At 37.9% G+C, this 21,137-nt stretch overlaps 1 protein-coding gene across 2 annotated transcripts in view; it reads right to left on the bottom strand.

Annotated features, from left to right (window-relative positions):
- Nucleotides 1-3,843: 3,843 nt before the first annotated feature.
- The window catches only part of LOC139732951 (ERO1-like protein beta), a 40,009-nt gene continuing 22,715 nt past the window's right edge, over nt 3,844-21,137 (bottom strand). The window contains exons 7-14 of one of the 2 annotated variants that reach the window (XM_071643786.1): nt 20,486-20,550; nt 17,510-17,527; nt 12,426-12,518; nt 10,687-10,869; nt 10,068-10,198; nt 9,438-9,524; nt 7,458-7,573; nt 3,844-5,754 (exon numbers count right to left, since the gene is read on the bottom strand). In XM_071643786.1, the coding sequence (XP_071499887.1) occupies nt 5,658-5,754; nt 7,458-7,573; nt 9,438-9,524; nt 10,068-10,198; nt 10,687-10,869; nt 12,426-12,518; nt 17,510-17,527; nt 20,486-20,550 (790 nt within the window). In that variant the 3' untranslated portion in view covers nt 3,844-5,657. The remainder of the gene's footprint in view (nt 5,755-7,457; nt 7,574-9,437; nt 9,525-10,067; nt 10,199-10,686; nt 10,870-12,425; nt 12,519-17,509; nt 17,528-20,485; nt 20,551-21,137) is intronic. The other variant, XM_071643788.1, reaches the window with a different exon arrangement.

The following is a 21,137-nucleotide window of genomic DNA, read 5'->3' on the forward strand; positions in this document are numbered from 1 at the left end:
TAGCTAGAAGCTAAGTCGCACAAGATGACCATAGCTTTGGCAAAGAAACTCCCTCTTATTAAAGTCATACGACCCATTTCGGTATGCACATTGTATTTTGACTGAAAAAACAAACAAACATAGAGCAGACACTGCTTGCTAATTAATAGATTATGCAATCAATACATATCCTTACATAAAATTTGATGGACCAGCCATTATGTCACAAAGAAACTAGAAATGTCGCTACGGCGACTGGTGTATGCCTCCGCCATAATGCATGGTTCTCCTAATAGGTCTTTAGTACAATGTCTTGACAATGTGTGATGACAGTTTCACACAATTGGCAAAATATTAAAATGACAGGTTTGCCACAAATGTGCTGAATGTTCACTTTCCTAGAACTAGGTTCAATTGGATGAATGATTAAAACGTCAGAGTGCAGGTATTTGGGGGAACTTATGATTTTTACTTGACTTTTGACCCTTTTATAAGTTTATGCATTGAGTAATTTTCAAGGTATTGAGAAAAAGTATAATTTCAGTATCAAATGGTAAAATAGTATTATCTAAACCTGGCCTTTGACCTTTGACCTCACAGTTCCAAAGAGAATCACTGTTAGGTAGAACATGCATAAATATGTAAGTTTCATGATAATACCTTGAGTTACTTTTGAGATATGGAGGAAGAAGTGCAATTTAGCACTTTCACTTGACCTTTGACCTTTTGGCAAGAAACTTCCCACAGAATACATATTGGGTTATACATGCATACATCAAGTTTAAAAAAAATCCTTCAGGCATTGCATAAATATAAGGAAAGTAGTGATATTTTGAGGAGTTGACCTTGACCTTTGACCCATGACCCCCAACTTCCCTAGATAATCACTGCCCATCGGTACATGCATATATACTAAGTTCCATGAAGATACCTTGAACCATTTGCGAGATATGGAGAAAAACATGAAATTTCAACCTTTTTTTCCACAAAATAACCTGTGACCTTTGGCCTTTGACCCCGTGACCCTAAAATCCAAACAAAGTATCATCCCCCCAGGATATACCCTCATACCAAGTTTGATACAAAGCCACCTCACGGTTCTTGAGATATCGACAAAAACAAAACGGGACGGACGTACAGACGTACAACGGACAGACGTAGGGACATACGGACGTACAGACATACGGACGTACGGACGGAAAGACGACCCAAAAACATAATGCCTCCGGCCACTTCGTTGGCGGAGGCATAAAAACATGATAAAACCATAACTGACTTGCCTACGATCGCATACTATAGAAACTCCTAAAAAGGACTAGCAATGAAAGATTACTTTTAACCAATGACATTGCTATCACATTCAATATTGAATTTAACAAATTTTGCATCTGATTTTGGTCCAAACATAACACCATGTACAATGTATCTTATAATCTAGTAATATCTTCTGGGTATGTTCTCTCTCACACCTCCCTGGTACACCTTTGTGCAGATGGGGAGGGGAGGGGAGGGGGAAAGAAATTTGTTCTGAATAGACATACAGGCAAACACATGCCTGAGATGTGGTGGGTCAAGGGACATACAAACATTGGAGTTGAAGAGATAAAGTTGGCATGAAGTTGTAAATCAGGTTACATACTTTGTACGTTTTTCCCAAAGCTGGTCAAACCATACTCTGATCATTCCTGTGGGGACATTTTTATCTTGTGACTTTGACCTTGATTATAATTCACGACGAGCTGTTCACTGACAACCCACCATTCTTCATTAAGATTCATCGAAGCAGACAACACAGATATAGCGATAGAATCGTTAATGACATATTTCTCAGCCTTCTGTACCTTCCAGTGAGCTGAGTCGTCAGGATGTTTTTTCACAAATTTGCAACACAAGCCAGTACTATACATCCATATGACACAACAACTGAATCAAATCTGAATTAGAATTTCATCTTAACTTTTACAAACAAATGAACAAATGAAAATAAAGTATAACAAATGTCCACAGAAGCTATGCCATATCAATGTTTGATCCCCTGGCATATGTTCTGACACTAAAATCATGATTATACAAAGCAGATCAACTCTCAATTTGGCAAAACAACATGTCTAGATGGATGAAGAATGCTTCCAATGAACAGGAGTAATGCGCTACATGCGTATACTGAAGATGCAATACCAGTATCAAAGATATTGCAAATATGTCCATCATATTTTCTCACACAATTAGGCGAGACATTATATCATACACATAAATTTGTATGCCATTTGACTTCAAAATTTCACATATTTTTTTTTTCTCTCTCTCTTTCCTCAAAAGCAGTAGTGTTCGCCAACAATTGGGGCGGGTCACCTCACAATGACAATTCCATAATAAAACATATCATATTTTCATGATACACTAACAAAATTAAGAAAAATTCACATTAATATTTCTGTCTAATAGTACAACTATGATGCAATTTACGAACTGAAATTGATCAAAAAGGAAGTCTGCATAAACACCACTTGGTTCTCACTGCCAGATTAACACAATCCACATCAAAATGCAATCAGCAAAACACTCGCATAAAACTCTTGAGGCAATTGGCAGGAACAGGCAATGCGGGGCTGCCATCCATAGAGAAATGTGGGTCCCAAAACTTTGATTTTTTAATACAGAACTTCACTCTCCCCAATATGCATGTCTTTGAATATGCAAACATCTTTAATATGCATATATAGGCATCAGTGGTTCAAGGAGAGCTGCCACAAATGAAAAGGTTGCCCAGATATGGCAAGACGGGAGACAGCAAACTGGGCAACTGAGCTGATGCATCGTGGGTTATCATGGGATACAGTTGTTTTGCAAATCCTGCTGTTTGATTGGTGCAGTGGATGATTGCTTGTTTCATATGGCTTGGGATTCACAATGAATGAAGTACAAAGCACTCACAGCTTCAAGAAAGCCTATACTTAAAAAGCTTATTTATCCAGCCATCATGCGTACTAATTCACACTCATATGATTTTCACAATGCTTACATTCCTACAAACAAAGCACACCGACGAACAGGCATGAGTGGGACTATGTTCAACTGTGATTCCACGACACAGGACAGGCAAACGTAGTTGGCACAGATATCTCATCTTTACATGTCCTTGTTGAATCTTTACATGTCCTTGTTGAATGCACATTTGTCAAAATGATTTATGAAATGTAAACAATTCTAAATGCTCATTTTACTCTCAACACTTTTGACAGGTAGACCTGTATTGCTTTTTCTATCACAATTGTTGTGGTATTTAGCAATTACCATAGTTCCTACAAAAATATGTTCAAGATCATGTTATTCTGGAATGTTGAAGACAAGACAATTTATAGACTACCTAAATAATTTTGTGTATTGCTTTTTTTTTTACTCTGCACACATACACAGATCAACAAGAAAAAAGTTTGGGCACACAAACAGACAATTTGCTGACAAACCTAGCAGAAATACTTACACTTTTATTGCATATAAAAATAAAATGAATTGGAACATGTATTCATGGTCATTATTTGTGCTTATTACTGACCCTTAAAAATTGATATGCATCTTCATATTATGACACCTAATTTTTTTTTCAAAGTTAAACATAGATATGACTGATGGACTTAATTAGCAGTGGCTACCCTTGACAAAATCCATTCAGCAGCTTGCATTCATGCCTTTATGTCCTTTGAATAGGCCTCAACTGCATTTTTTTGTGTGTGTGCAACTGATTGACAAATTGCCCTATATCGACGTAAATAAGCACATTGATGAAGGGCAATTTGTCAATCAGTTGCATTTAAAACATCTCAATGAAAGAATTTCATGAATTTGCGTTTTTTTTTTTCTCTCTCTCATGCGTCTCTTGCATGCTAATCGTTCCAAACGAGGACTGCAGAGTGATCATAATGGACCAATGAGACGGGACAAAACATTTGGTCTCATACTGGTCACTGCTTTGTGATTACTGTACACACGGTATATCAGGTAGTGGGGTTTTAATTTTTGGAAATTTGTGAGTTGGCTGATACTCGCGAAACACAATGCGCTGTACAACAGTGTCCAAGGTGGGGAAACTCACGAACCTTTTTCCTTCAAAGGGATGATACTCTTTTTTCATTCAGGCACTCATGAAATTGTTTCACATGTCCCACTTTGCAAAATATCATACTCACAAAATATGTGGAATATACAGCAGTAAGTCAACCATCAATATGTTCATTTGGCCACTATTGCAAAAGCCCCTGGTGGCTATTCCACAACTGGCATTACTACTAAAGTGGCATATCTCAAAAAATAGAAGTATGTAACATGACAGGTTGATTTTTCATTCATCTCATTTCCACCTGTGACTCTGATATTCTCATATTGTGCCAGAGGTGAGTGACTAAAACAAAAGGAACTCTACCAGGCCTTTAATAAACCCTTGGCTTCTGACAGCCTAAGACAACCTTTTAATTCACATGCTAGAATATTGTCACGTAAGAATTCCGTGTTGTGTTTTCGTGAGCTCCTTTGCTTGTGTGAGGCATCTGTACGCGAGCGCCCTGACTGTGGTCAGAGGTCATGCCACAGGCATGTGTGTAGTGGAGAAGAGAAAAAAAGTCTCTTTGACCGGTGACCTAAAACTGATAAGTATACATTGTCTCATTTCTGTGACAAATATAACCCTGACCCTTGCAAAAGGTCATCAGGAATCATTTATAGACAATGTTGCAACAGTGCACGCCCCTTATAACGAACATAGTAATTACAAAGCAAAAATTCAGGTCCCCAAATTATCACTTACAGATATAGCTTTATGTACTTTACTTTTCAGCTATACTTAAATTTCAATATAACAAAAGAAAACTGGTGGTCGTACGAACTTTATTATAATGGGAGTGCACTGTATCTGTACCTAGCTTGACTGAATAATAGTTCATGTTTTAGAGTAATAACAAACAAGACATCTCAGATATTAAACTTAACCACTGACCTTAACCAGTTCTTCAAAAAATGAAAAACATCTGAACCACGAGCATACGATATCCTTACAGTGTATTCATTGAATGCGTCTTGACATAGTGTGCAAAATGCAAGATATCCAGAATTAAAGGCTGACCTTTGACCTCATGACCCCCCCTTTATATATTTTCACGAGACCATCCAAACACAACCCTCACTCCATTTGGCGACCTTGAGTCACTCTCATGAATTGGCAGCTGCAAGAAGTGAATGCACACAGGCGGACAAACCAACTTCACCCACGTCAGAATTTGGCAGACACTTGATATCAGAAGGAAAGAGGTCGAACACATTTGCTAAATCTAGATCAAGAAGCTTTGAACTCTGCAAACAGCAATACTAAAATATGATCTTATGAAAATACAGCACGTGCATACATGCATACAAATACCATTCACAAGAAATATTCTACAAGGCATCCATCTGAGAAGTTATACACTGAGGTCTCTATCATGCTCTACAGCTGAAAGAATTCTTCCACTGAATTTTCACATCTGTTGTTATCTTTTTCTGTCATTATCATTCTCTTTTTTTTAATCATGAAAATACTTGGTGAAGGACAATGGCAAGCAAATAAATTATTTCTTCTGGTTTTTTTTTTCCTCTAAAGACAAAGAGTATGTACATGCAAGAAGTCCAATTTCCTGAGTCTAGCCCTGTCATAAGTATCCAGCCGCTGCTGTCGACTCTGGCTGCCTGTTACCGTTGGACAGGAGTTTCTGGAAATCATCGACAATGCTGATGCTGCTCGATAGTCTGTGCGAGGGAACAGATGGAAAAAAAAAACAAACACAAAATAACCTTTGTCAAACAACAGAATGAAATTAAACATTAACATGTACTAAGATTTATTTGCTTTCTACTCATGGTCAACAATTCAGACAAGAAAAAATAATATCATGAACATTTATTTTTATATACTATACATATGTACAGTACGAATACATTATGTTCATATACTTTTATACTTATATACATGGATATACTTCCATATATCCATATATACTGCATAAGCTGTTATTTTCGCGAGGGTTTAATTTTCGCAAATCTTGTGAATCACTGTTGGACCACAAATTTAACAACGCACAAAATGTCGCCACATGCTAGTTTACTAGTGCACTTAGAATAGCCTGGGTGTCAAATCGTGAAAACAACATTTCACAAAAATGTGCATGACCTGCTCATTCGTGAAAACAACATCTTATACAGTGTGTGGCAAAAGAACACAGAATAATCTTACTTACAATCATATGTTGAATTGCCGAATAAACAATAATAACAATGACAACAACAACAACAACAACAATAGTAACAAGGAAAAGTAGAAATTACGCGGTGCGTAATATATGTCCCCGCCGGAAGTAGCATTTAGTAGCAAAATGTACAATATAGGTAAAACGATCAAGGTCAAAGGTCAAAATTCTATGTACAGGTTTTGAAGCCCTCACCTAGTGCCATCACATAAAGCAAACGGAATCGAAATCGGGTTAGAAATGGCGAAGGAGTAGCATTTTGTAGCCAATGTACAATATAGGTAAAAAATCAAGGTCAAAGGTCAAAGAAGTCAAAGGTCAAAATTCTATGTACAAGTTTTGAAGCCCTCACCTAGTGCCATCACATAAAGCAAACGGAATCAAAATCGGGTTAGAAATGGCGAAGGAGTAGCATTTGGTAGCAAAATCTACAATACAGGTCAAAAATCAAGGTCAGAGGTCAAAGAAGTCAAAGGTCAAAATTCTGTGTAGAAGTTTTGAAGCCCTCACCTAGTGCCATCACTTAAAGCAAACGGAATTGAAATCGGGTTACAAATGGCGAAGGAGTAGCATTTTGTAGCAAAATGTACAATATAGGTCAAAAATCAAGGTCAAAGGTCAAAGAAGTCAAAGGTCAAAATTCTGTGTAGAAGTTTTGAAGCCCTCACCTAGTGCCATCATATAAAGCAAACGGAATCAAAATCGGGTTAGAAATGGCGAAGGAGTAGCATTTTGAAGCAAAATGTACAATATAGGTCAAAGGTCAAGGTCAAAGGTCACAACTGAAATTCTGTATAGAAGTTTCAAAGCTCCCATGTAGTGCTATCATATAAAGCAAACAGAATCAAAATCGGGTTAGAAATGGCGAAGGAGTAGCATTTTGAACATTTTGATCACACACGGACGCACGGACGGACAGACGGACACACAGACACACGGACACATGGACACACACACGTATGGAGCCTGTTTCATAGTCCCCTGCTCGAACTCGTTCGGCGGGGACAATAATAACAATAATAACAATAAAAATAATAATAACAGTATTAATAATAATCAATGATAATGATAATAATAATAACAAATTATTTCTTCTTTCTTTTATCATAATAACTGAAACACTTGGCCTTGCTCCCATAAAAAAAAAAGTCATGTCAATAGTGGGTCTGAGTGAGAAAGCATATGTCTTTCCTCATCAACACTCACTTGCCGAATCCATTGAAAAGGGCCACGATCTCTCCTCTGTTGAGTGTCAGCTTGGATGACCCAGTGCCCCCTTGCTCAGTGAAGAGAATCTTCAGTGCGGTGCCCAGGCCTCGAATCTTTTAAGGGGAGAAAACCCGACAAGTGAGATGGTCACTGTGACGACAAACAAATAATGCTTGTTTCAGACTTATTACAGACAAATAATGCTTGTTACATAGTTATTACAGATGTAAGAGTCACTACAGACAAACAAGGAAAAGTAGAAATTACGCGGTGCGTAATATATGTCCCCGCTGGAAGTAGCATTTAGTAGCAAAATGTACAATATATAAAAAGATCAAGGTCAAAGGTCAAAGAAGTCAAAGGTCAAAATTCTATGTACAAGTTTTGAAGCCCTCACCTAGTGCCATCACATAAAGCAAACGGAATCGAAATCGGGTTAGAAATGGCGAAGGAGTAGCATTTTGTAGCCAATGTACAATATAGGTAAAAAATCAAGGTCAAAGGTCAAAGAAGTCAAAGGTCAAAATTCTGTGTACAAGTTTTGAAGCCCTCACCTAGTGCCATCACATAAAGCAAACGGAATCGAAATCGGGTTACAAATGGCGAAGGAGTAGCATTTGGTAGCAAAATGTACAATACAGGTCAAAAATCAAGGTCAGAGGTCAAAGAAGTCAAAGGTCAAAATTCTGTGTAGAAGTTTTGAAGCCCTCACCTAGTGCCATCACTTAAAGCAAACAGAATTGAAATCGGGTTACAAATGGCGAAGGAGTAGCATTTTGTAGCAAAATGTACAATATAGGTCAAAAATCAAGGTCAAAGGTCAAAGAAGTCAAAGGTCAAAATTCTGTGTAGAAGTTTTGAAGCCCTCACCTTGTGCCATCACATAAAACAAACGGAATCAAAATTGGGTTAGAAATGGCGAAGGAGTAGCATTTTGTAGGCAATGTACAATATAGGTCAAAAATCAAGGTCAAAGGTCAAAGAAGTCAAAGGTCAAAATTCTGTGTAGAAGTTTTGAAGCCCTCACCTAGTGCCATCATATAAAGCAAACGGAATCAAAATTGGGTTAGAAATGGCGAAGGAGTAGCATTTTGAAGCAAAATGTACAATATAGGTCAAAGGTCAAGGTCAAAGGTCACAACTGAAATTCTGTATAGAAGTTTCAAAGCTCCCATGTAGTGCTATCATATAAAGCAAACAGAATCAAAATCGGGTTAGAAATGGCGAAGGAGTAGCATTTTGAACATTTTGATCACACACGGACGCACAGACGGACGGACGCACAGACGGACAGACGGACAGACGGACACACACACGTACGGAGCCCATTTCATAGTCCCCTGCTCGAACTCGTTCAGCGGGGACAATAATGCTTGTTACAGACTTATTACAGACAGATGAGTTATTACAGACAAATAATACTTGTTACAGACTTATTAGACAGAAGAATTATTACAGACAAATAATGCTTGTTACAGAGTTATTACAGGCATCTGATCTTCCCTTCTCACGCCAGCGTGCAGTTGGAGGTTTAGCATCTCTCAATTCTCAATTTTCCCAAACATGACTCAAAGACATTGGTCATTGATTGGGGGGGGGGGGGGAGGAGGGGTGAAGTGTGATAAGAGCAGGGAGCAATGTCACGGTTTTAAAAGCAATTAGTGTAAATTAGGCAAAGATCTGTAAACAGTCCTATGAAACAAATTTGCCCAATCAATTACACACACATCTTCACCATCATAGAACCTTTATATCTTTAAGGAGTAAGAAAAGAAATAATAAAAGGGTGTTCTGGAAACTATTAGTCCTTTCTTAGCATAAGCATCCATATGTGTCTGCACCTGCAGAATAAAGTATGTAATGTACGACAAAGTGCCACATTTTTGTTTTTATATAAAAGCACACGAATCCAACCCAAATGGCTACTACACCAACGTGGAGAAACAAAGTTAATCAACCTGCTATATCAGAACTTACCTGAAGCTTGCCCCACAGCTTGCACTTGTCACATCCAACACAGTCCATGATTCTCGAGATATTCCTGAAATGGGTGCGGAACTCCTCCTGCAGGAATAAGCAAGAGGTCACAGGGGAATTCCCGCACATCATTCGTTACAGGGGCAACAACACCAACAACTTGCAAAATAGACTGGAGCAATTGACTGCAGTGTATGGTGTCTTCCGCTGTCTTCACATTTGATCACCATTGTCTGCACGCAAGTGTCATTCATCATTTATATTGAAATGAAGGTCTCTAATCTTGATTTTTGACCTGAAAAACTGACCTTTAGCCCTTGCACAAAGAGATTTTTTTTCTGATTCATTTTCATTAATTGAGAGGGGGTGTGCATTCTGATCTTGAGGGATTTCATCCAAATTCGGAGAGCACATTTAACACAGATATCAAATGTATTACCATTATGATCAGGATGTGGGAATTGAGACTGGAATTATCAATGATAAAAACAGCAACAATATGCATTGATATAGCACATAATAATCTAAAAGAGTCTCCAGTACGCCTGAGGTCCTGGTGGGAGATGCTTGGGGTTTGAGTCTCTTGATGTTTGAGAACATGACCACTGGTGGATGTTGGATCTGCCCTACCTTGAGCTGCAATGCCTGCTGCTGGTCACCCTGGAACATGGCGCTCTCATTAAAGTGGTCCGGGAAGGCCACGGCAATTTTCAGGATGGTCTTCACGATCCTCTGCACCTCCTGGTCCTCGACCGGCTCACCTGGTTTGCAAGACGTCCGAAAAACATAAGAAATCTAAATTGAATCCAACATTCTGTTGCACTTAAGAGTGATGATGACAAATATGACAATAATAATGATAATGATGACGATGATGATGATGATGATGATGACGATGACGACGATGATGATGATGATGATGATGATGGTGACGATGATGAAGATGGCAGTCATGACGATGATGATGGCTTTCAGGCAGAATCTTGGTAGTCTAGTGGATATAACGCCTGTCTAACAATCAGAAGGCTATGGGTTTGTATCCCACCTGAGTATGTACGCCTATAATCTTTATCATGGCTACTACTCAATCACTGAATATTCTGTGTTCATTTACGTTGATGAAAAGCAATTTGTCAATCAGCTGCAATAAAAATGATTTGATGCAAGAATCACTGAATTGGATGATGATGTTAAGCAAAAATTAAGATGACAGCAGAATGGGTTTCTCACATCAAAGATGATGAATTACCTGTGTAAAAGGCCTCTTCCTGTAGAACAGGGGCAGCCTTAGCAATGGCCTTGAGAACAACCAGGTAAGTGAAGTAGAGATTCTTGAGCCTGATCGGGCCTTCACCGTCCGTTGTTTCGGGGTCAAAGCGCTGCTGGAACTCCTCCAGGTTTGGTCCCCACTTCTCTGCACCAAACATTCCCTCTGAAAAAAACAACAACAAACAAACAAACACATCAAAACAAATATACACAGTAAAACCTGTCTATAGTGGCCACCCACCCGAGAAAAAAAAAGTGGCCGTGGTGGGTGGCCACTATAGACAGGGTCATTAACATGGCTTTTCTCTAGGGGAAATTATCTTTAGTGGTCGCATACAGCTGGTGGTCTCTATAGACAGTGAAACTATAGACAGGTTTAACAATATAATGATATGAAATTAAGCACAATCATCATTACCTTGGTGCATAACTTCATTTGTAAGGCAAGATACTACACAGTATTTATTTATACACAGATTAAAAAAAGAAAAGAAAAATGAAGGTATGAAGTATGATTCACGCAGGGAAGCTGTACCTGGTGGAAACAGAGGCATGGACCTGTGTTGAATTAAAAAGCCTGACACGTGGAAGCACAGGCTCTCTTCAGACTACTTGAAAGAGCCCTGAGGGCATGCAGTACTTTAGGTAGTTAAGTGTCAGCATGCCATGTGCACACCACATGTATTACCCAGGTAAACAGGGGGCAGACTGATAGAGATTGGGTGAGGAACAGAGGATTATCCAAACATTTCAAGACGCACAGAGTTCTGCATGCATCCACATCTTCTTCCTACAGTGGTATGTTTCTTATTACAGTATCACCTCAAATGAGTCGCATCCAGCTTACATATTAATAATCTTGCTAAATGCAATAAATCAAACAGTAAAATTCTTTCTTTGGAGTTTACTCTTACGGCATGTTACAAATCAAGTCTGAAGATATGGTTCTCCTTTAATACAGTATCACTTGATGAGTCGCATCCAATTTATATGTAAATAATCTTCCTAAATGCTTGTCATGCTGCGACACAAAACTGGACAAACGTGCAGCAGACCGTGAGGCAACCATGACAACATGTGCACTGAATGCGGCAGACTGTGACAAAACTTGAAAGGACTGTGACATGCCAGGAATACATGTTTCCACCCATTACAGCCTGCCTATAACTTTTGTTTTGGATTATTACGCACCATCACGTTTTGTTGTGTTCACGCTGTTTTAGTACCGCCCACTAGGTTTCTCATCCCCACTGTGACTGCCGTGGCAATTTTTTGCCTGTTTAAAAATTTCACCCAGCATCCATGGCTTCAAGACTTGTTATGTTTGCTCAAGTCAACACATATCCTCATGTTGTCTCAAGTCTAACCCATTTTACCCATGGTGGCCTGACACGCGATTGCTGTGGTTGCTGGGAATATGACGTAAACCTAGCATAACTGAATCATACGAATCAGTGTGGAAGACGGTCAACGTCAATTGTTCCTATGACAACATGTTATCAATGTTCAGTCTAGTCAGAGGAAACTTACTCCCTTGACTTTACAATTTTGTTTTCACAATCTAATTTAGAAAAGATTGGGGGGGGGGGGAAGGAGGAGTAAACAGTGCTCTACTATGGATCAAAGCTCTCTCTGTGAACCCCACAATCTGAAAGGAGGCAGAGAGAGAGACAGATTCGACATTTGGATGAAATGTGAGCAATTTGACTTAATTCTCACCTGAGAGGAGGTACTTGGCACAGAGGTGGATGTTGATGCTGCTGTGGAGTCCAGAGATGAGACGATAGAAGACCCTCTTCTCCAAACACATATCTATCAGTAGCAAAAGGACACAAGACCATCTTCCTTACAACTGTTAAACACAGCATCTGTTCTTTTGCAATAACTGAAACCCCTGGCCCAGTTCTAATATGACCCATCCGTCACAGACTTCTTCTGAACCATGTTTCTTCTAAAGATTCAAGAAAATTCTATTAATGAGTCTGACTTTGTGTTTTAAAAAATAAAACTAAACAAAAACAACTAGAAATGTCGCTTTGGCGACTGGTATGCCTCCGCCATAATGCATGATTTTCCCAATAGGTCTAGATAGTACATGTGGACAATGTGTGATTACATTTTCACAAATTGGCAAAATATTGAAATGACAAGTTTGTCACAAATGTGTTGAATGTTCACCTTCCTTGACCTAGGTTTAATTGGATGAATAGGAGAGCATGTATCTAGGGATCTAAGGACTTTAACTTGACTTTGACCCATTCATACATTTAGGCATTGAGTAATTTTCAAGGTACAGGTGTGGAGAAAAAGTGCAATTTCTGAATTGAATAGTAAATTGTTACCATTTTCATCTGTTCCTTGACCCTAAAATTCATAAGATAATCACTTTCAGGTAGAACATGCATAATATGTACTATGTTTCAAGATAACTTGAGCCACTTCCGAGATATGGAGGAAAAAGTTAGTTCAGCACTTTCACTTGATCTTTGACCTTTTGACCTTTGAGGCAAAAAAAGAAGGAAAAAAAAAACTTTCCAGAGAATTTCTATTAGGTTACACATGTATGCATACACCAAGTGTAAAAAAAATAATAACCCTGCTGGCATTGCATGATAGGAGGGAAATAGTAAAATTTTGAAGTGTTGCACTTGACCTTTGACCCCTGACCTTCGACCCCATGAACCCTACATTCTCTAGATAATCACTTCCAGTCAGTATATGTATATACTATGTTCCATGAAGATACCTTGAACAATTTTCCAAGGTATGGAGAAAAAAAAAAAGAAGTTTTAATATCTTTACTTGACCTTTTGACCTTTGACCTTTGACCTCATGACCCAAACTTTCACCAGAGAATCTTAATTGGGTAATACATGTATACACTAAGTTTCAAGAAAATATCTTCAGGCATTCAATAGATATGGTAGAAATAGTGAAATTTTATGTATTTGACCCTGACCTTTTGACCTTTGACCTTTGACCTCATGACCCAAACTTTCACCAGAGAATCTTAATTGGGTAATACATGTATACACTAATTTCAAGAAAATATCTTCAGGCATTCAATAGATATGGTGGAAATAGTGAAATTTTACGTATTTGACCTTGACCTTTTGACCTTTGACCTTGAGCATGTGCACCCAAAAGTTGATAGGCACAACTTCACCCCCTAATACACATACATGCCAAGTTTCATTAGGATACCTCAACAGGTTTTGATAGTTACCTTGTCCACAAAATTCATGACGGACGGACGGAAGGACGGACGGACGGACGGACGGACGGACAACCCGAAAACATAATGCCTCCGGCACCACTTCGTGGCGGAGGCATAAAAACAGAACAAAACAAAATAAAATCTCCATAATTTTGTAAAGAAGAACTTGAACTCCATTGGAGATAGTCATAGCAAAAAGTGACAAAATTATAATCATGACTATTACAACTATAGTGGTGAGAAAATTCTCAAGTATTCATTTTCTTTTTAGAAGAAGAACTATACCAAACTTTGGCTGGTGTTTCAGTGGAGATCAATTATCAATACCCCTGTTCCACCTTGGCAATGTCTATCATACTTCAAAAGTCAGACAAATCAAGTCCCGTCACAAAAGAATGCGAGGCATTCTAACAGTGTATCTTTGCCTATCTGGTTGAAGTAAAACAGCACAGAGACAAACTTTGTGCCAGAGCAAATATTATCAAATAGGAAAAGGGTTTGCAGACGACTGCTGCTCAACTGTATGCATATTATGTATGCATCTGGAGTCTTTACACCACAGAAAGTCATCACCATCAAAATATTTCCTCAATGGAACAGCAAAGTCAGCTAGTATTTTTAAAACAGAGCACAAAAACCTGACAAGAAGTGCCAAATGGCGCACTCTTTCTTCCTGCCATTTGTCCTGATAAATAGGCCTATGTGCCTGCTAATCAGATGATGCAAGTGAAAAGAAAATGTATTTGATTATGTTTCTGAAAAGAAACAAAAAATAAAAGAGACAACATCTCATCACTGAACAATCCTCCCATCTCCATCCCCCTCCCCTAATCCCTTTCTGCTTCCCGCACAAACAACATTCTCGGATAACCAACTTCTGGCATGCATTCACAATTTGAGAATAGACTCTTGGATCAGCTACCATGAATGCGGTTTGAAAAGAAAAAGTACGTATAGTAGCAATGCACAATTTGTTTTTTTCTTTTAACATTCATGAATCAAACTTCTCCATCTATGACTCAAACAAACACAAAGAGAACTGCATGAATAGTATACAAGGGAACAACTAAAGACTAAACAATTCAATCTCCACTTTAATAATACAATCAAATACAATATCAAAAATTTGAGCAAACAAACACAATAAACTGGAACTACAGATGTACGAGAAGAACATAATGCCTCTATCACCCTCTGGGATGGAGGCATACAAATAAAAATGAACAGGTAACAAAATTAAATATCTAGGTTGTTTTTTTTTAGTACACGTAGGAGCAGAGAGAGAAGTTGACAATATGAGCAATAAAGCAAAAACAATCAAGTTGCAAAACATTAATGACAAATATATTAATCTATTCATGCATAAGGGGTGTCTCATATTTGCTTAATTGTCATTGTATGTTTCAGATGCCAGAGTACAGGCACAGTCACACTGGCAAAAGATCAAGAAGTTTGGCGGGGGTGGCGTATGGAGGAAAATATCCTTAGTTGGAGTGGGAAGTTTTGAGAAAAGTTTCGTGCAAAGTTTCACAGGAAGTTTGCAGTCACACTGGCAAAACTTCGAGATCTTAAAGATCGCCATCTTAAACTTCTCGATCTTATGCCAGTCTGCCCATGCCTTATGTGACCGTGCATCACAAAACCATCAAAAAGTCACCAGATATAGATTTTTAGTTTAGGGCACATTCTGAAAGAGCACACCTTTTGCCGTAATATGACATATAACTCCATATAAATGGACTTAAATAACCATCTCAATAATGAAAAGAAATTACACCCTCTGGAAAAGTGCTTCCTGAGAAAAAGGACTTTGAAGATCAGCAAAAGAGACAATTTTCCATTCCTTCATGACCCCAAATTTTGGAATTATATGGAAGAGAGTCACAATGGTGCAAATACAAAAAAAAAGTAAAGATTGACTAGATTGACCAATTTATCTATTGAGTCCTCCAGTTAACTTCTGTCATGTGACTTTTTGTTAGTTTTGTGATACACAGTCACGTATTTACTTTGAAAACCTGCCAATATCACATTTTTAATTGTTCAACTTGTAAATAGCCTGTACCTCCTAATAAACACAAAAACAAACTATTGTAATTGTCAACTCAGTAAGTTTATCATCACCAATGTCGTGTGAACTGTGCCTTTTAAGACTTGAGTGTGACAAGCACTATTTGATTATCATTGCATGGTGAACATTAATAAGCTCTCCAATAAGTTACCATGCTTTTAAATACCTTGCATTTAGTTAAATATGCTCCCCTACAACTGGCTCTACTATGTATACATATCATTTAAGGAAACATTAATGCGAGTGAGAAAGTTGATTTTTTTAAATGTAAACAGTGCAGTACAAAATTGATAGAAGATAAACGTTGTGAAAGGAATTTGTCAAACAGGAAGTTGCAATCACAGGAGTATCATTTAACCATTTGATATGGTCAATTACAGGTCTAGTAAAAACAACAAACAAAAACAAAAGCAAACAGCCATCTTGGTTGTGGGACTGCAACATCATTTGAATGGTACTTCTCATTTGCTGTTTGTTTGTTGCTTGTTTGTTTGTTTGTTTGTTTGCAAACTTGTCTAAACTAAAGTAGTCCTACACGAGGACACAAAGTGAGGAAAGGCTTGTAACCAAGATATCAATGGTAAAGTGCAAGTTTTAAATGCTAGATTACATGAAAGACTGGCGGTCTGTCTAACCTTGGTCCTAAATTCACTCTGTTTCTGCTATACAATCTACACATTATTGTTTTGTCCCTTTATTATATTACAACCTGCATTCAACATAAAACCACTCCTTCTGGGGCATATCAACTCTTCAAATCTGGCATGTATGTGCAGCATTTAAAGCGGAATCTTGTATATAAGACAAATACTCCAGTCTGGAGGATTCAAAGCATTAAAGGCACATCTCACTGCAGAACTGTTGTAATATCATCACTGAAGTTGCAAAAATACTTCGCAAAGAAAGCAATATGTCCAAGATTTATGCCGTTCCAAGGTAGAAACAAGACAACATAATCTCCACCTGCTCATTGAGCTAAGCAATAAAAATTTGTAATTCAGACAAATGAAAAAGCAGAAAAAGAGTCACAAATACTGAACCATATGAAATAAATTGTACACCTTACATGTACTGTGTGCACTTGTTTTATTGGCTGAGCAATCACAGTTACCAAGGTACTCTTGCTGACAGCAAAAAGACTCAAATCTTCAATTTCTTCACTGCCACCATTCATTCAAAATATCACTAATCTTTACTTTCTATACACCAAATGAAGTTTTCATCGAACAGCAGCGAACTAAAAGTGCCGTGATCTCTAATTAGGAACATAATGCACCCTAATGAGCCTAACTTCCATTTGCTCTTTAGCATGTGCAAATTATATTCTTTTTAACATGCAATATACACATGACTTCTCACAGATTCTTGGTATATAAAATCATGCAAAGTAAGCATAACATAGATCAGAAATATGTGAAATTCAAAGACTGAAAAAAAAAAGAAGAAGAAGCAGAGTTCGATCGAATTGATAACTGATTTTGAAACAGGAATGCCGGAATGTGACATGAACGTTACCTTTCAGGAACCGTGACGCTGAGATGGATTGTTTAACGGAAAATTTGGACAAAGTCATGGATGTCATGTGGTAAACAGAAACAGCATAAAAAGAAATAAAAATAAAGGAGGTATTACTTGTCTTGAAAGATGCACATGTTGGTGTTTTTGTGTGAGTGTGTGTGTGTGTGTGGCTCTATGCCAGACATCATTCGTGCTAAATACTGCACTATGCAACATTGAGTCTACATTGTAGCTTTCATTCTAATAAATAGCAAGATGTCAATGATGAATTATTAATAAGAACAGATGTATTATTGCATCTACTGCGAGGGAAAATTGTACGTCATAATTTCTCAGCTAACAAAAGTTACTAAGACTTCTTCCTCTTGAGCATCTTTTTTAAAATTTTGTTTAATAGAACTTTATGCACCAGGACTGCTGCTCAAGCTTCTTCTAGGCTGTCGCTGTTGATTTACTGGGCACCATTTCATGAAAATTGTCAGCCCTGACAAGTTGTCAGTTTTGGACAATCACCATGGTGACAGTCTGACAAGAGAGCTTTTCAGCCAATCAAAACTAAGGATTTTACTGAAGTTGTCAGAAACTGACAACTTGTCGGGCCTGACAACTTTCATGAAACGGTGCCCAGGCGTGCAAAGAGGATATTTTGGTCACAGTGTATCAACATTGGTAAGAGTGTGAAAACTTTACACCTACATACATTGTACCTCCAGCATTGATTTCTGTGATTTTGGTTTTAAGAGCATTTATGTCTCTGTTGGAAATTCTAATTTGGTACCACACCTAGATTTCATCTTTAACATAAAGATACTCAAATGACGTTTGATCATTCTGAGCAAATGTCGTGCGGAAGTCCATCTACAATTTTGGAATCTTTCCAGAATTTCTCAAACCAACCCATGTCCTCTCTCTTAATTTAAATAATGCCTTCACAAAAAAAAAAAAAATGATTTTAAAATGATGAAAGCAGAATTTCTATGAAAACTCATTTCATGTACGATTTCAGTGAATACACACTCCAAGAAAATTTCCCACTATCCTTGTCTGCAAACTGAATAGACAGCTGGGTGAAGCAACCAGACTAATCAATGAGTGATTGACATGGATGCGCTTTGTAAAAGCCATTTGATGAGTTTGCCAACACCTACCCCCCCCCCAAAAAAAAAAAGAAAAAAAGAAAAAATTGCTGATTGAATGATAACTGACAGCATATCTTTTTAGCATTACTGACATCTGAACATCTCTTGCATTGCAGCTGCTGTTTCTTTAATCTCCCCTTATTCAATGAGGATATCTCTCAGTTTGGAGGTCAACTGACATGGAATCTTTATAAAATTACAGACATAAAAAAGGGTGATTTTTCTGAAGATAACACCAGAAAAAATTGTCAAAATTTGATCTCAGTCCAGCAATCACACAGAGCATAAACTCTCCAAAAAGATTCACGCTCTTAATAAAGGAAATGATGAGGCACATGCATTGCAATGTTATTTGAATCGTAATGGGAATACCCGTTATTCTACATGCAAGAAATTTTAAAAAGTATGTTCTGTTTAGTTTGTGCTGTAAAATGGTATCTTATTCTGACTGCGAGGACACAAAAATCTAAAAAGATGGTCATGCACTGTAATGTGGTTCTGATGTAATATTTCTGGGGTTTCCATTACCTCTGTCTGTTTTTTTGTTTTTTTTTGTAGAGGGAGAGGAGTGAAAAGCAAAATTTTGAACATTAATCCATAATCTCATGATTGCAAATCAGATTTTTGATTCATTCATGAAATCTGAACGGCCTCCAAAAACTCTTAAGCTCCCCTATTGCATCTGCAGTACACATAAGGCATGGCTCGACACTAACTTTTTTGTTTGGTGGCCCGATGGGGCCACCAAAATCCTAAATTTCAAATTTTTGGTGGCCCGAGAGAAAAATTCGGTGTCCCCCCCAAAAAAACAATAAAAAACATTAAAAGTCCTTTTTTTTTTAAATGAGTCAAATATTTAAGTTTTATTATAGTAAGAATTAGAAGTTAGACATATCTACTCATAAATAAACTTCAACAAACTTGCAACACTCACTCTCAGGCACTCATTCAGTCCTTTTCATACATCCTTTAAACAAATTTAACTGCTAATTTTCGGCGCAAAAAGTTACGAATTTATTGACATACTTTTCAAAAAATTTTGGTGGCCCGCCACCAAATTTGCCCTTTTTAAAAATTTGGTGGCCCGACTTTCATTTTTGGTGGCCCCGGGCCACCGGGCCACCGTTAGTGTCAAGCCCTGCATAAGGCATCTCTGCTGACTGACAGTTATTCAAGACAAAACTGTAGAAACTGCAACAAGACACATCATTTGATAGATGCTTCGGGGATCCTCTTAAATAATTCAAGAATATAAAGGTCATCCATTTGGACTTGGCTGCATGATCAACACCAGATGCGTAATTGTTCATTCCTTCTGCTTTTGAATCTTGTGAATTAATTTTGTGGAAGTACGAAAAATACTACTGCTCCAATCGACTGAAAATCTGAGCTAGGGAGTTGAGTAAAGCCCATAATGTAGTATAAATACGAATTTCACCCAATAATGACCAAAGATGTACGGTATACACCATACATTTAGCGAGTCTTATGTCTCACTAACCACGACTTTCCCAGCTATGTTGCAAGTGGTTAAATTCACAATCATGGAGTACAGTTAGGACTGGAGAAATGTACATATGCATGTCACATTTGTGTTGGGATCCGAGTTGATATTTGCGCATGTTGTTAAATTTGCAAATACATGTAGCAGCCAAGTGGTGGACATATTTTCACAACATTTTTTTAATATTTTTTTCATTTTTTACAAACATAACACCAGAGAGTCTCCGTTAGGAGCCCCACCTTCTGTTATTGGCTCTGACTAGTGTCGAATGTGCACATAATGCCCTCCACGTTCCCCTACATCAGTCCACTAATTATTACAGGGACTTACCTTTCAGTGTCTTGTTGTTCAGGAACTTGTCATAGCTGCTCGTGTGGGAGTCTGGAATATCGGGTCTGTGGCATCGGAAAGATGAACGAGATTTAGATTTAATGATACGATTACATTAGTAACAAAACTAGAACTTCATAGTTTAAAATGTGCTTATACAATGTTACAAGACTGGCAATAAAGAAGCAACTGTCACTATTGAGACACAGTCGGTGCTCTCTTCAATAGGAAGTAATGTATAGGTCTACAATAGATATACATGAATTGCTCAGGTACCATCTTATAATCAAAAGTTTCATAGCATTCCGTTGATGTCATGTTGTAGATAATTAAACATGTTCTCCTCTGCTCAGAGTGACATTCTGTTACACTGAAGTGAGAAAAGCATATTGGCCTGAATTCACGAAGGTGGTTCAAATTTAGACCACAGACTAAAATCAGCGTGAAATGGCGTACCTTTGACATACCCGTATTAACGCACGTTTGTTGCTGGACGTCTGTTGGCAAACACATTCTGTAGACCGTATTTACACAGAAGAAATTGGCATAAACCATGGTTTAAATTTAAACCACCTTTGTGAAATCGGGCTTAAGGGTTTCACGCACAAGATGTAAGTAGCCTACACACATGCACAATTTGGGAGGCCATTAA

The sequence above is a fragment of the Diadema antillarum genome, unplaced genomic scaffold, assembly GCF_040938485.1.
Source record: "Diadema antillarum isolate AM-2024a unplaced genomic scaffold, OU_Dant_1.0 seq00000456_RagTag, whole genome shotgun sequence".
Classification (NCBI taxonomy): domain Eukaryota; kingdom Metazoa; phylum Echinodermata; class Echinoidea; order Diadematoida; family Diadematidae; genus Diadema; species Diadema antillarum.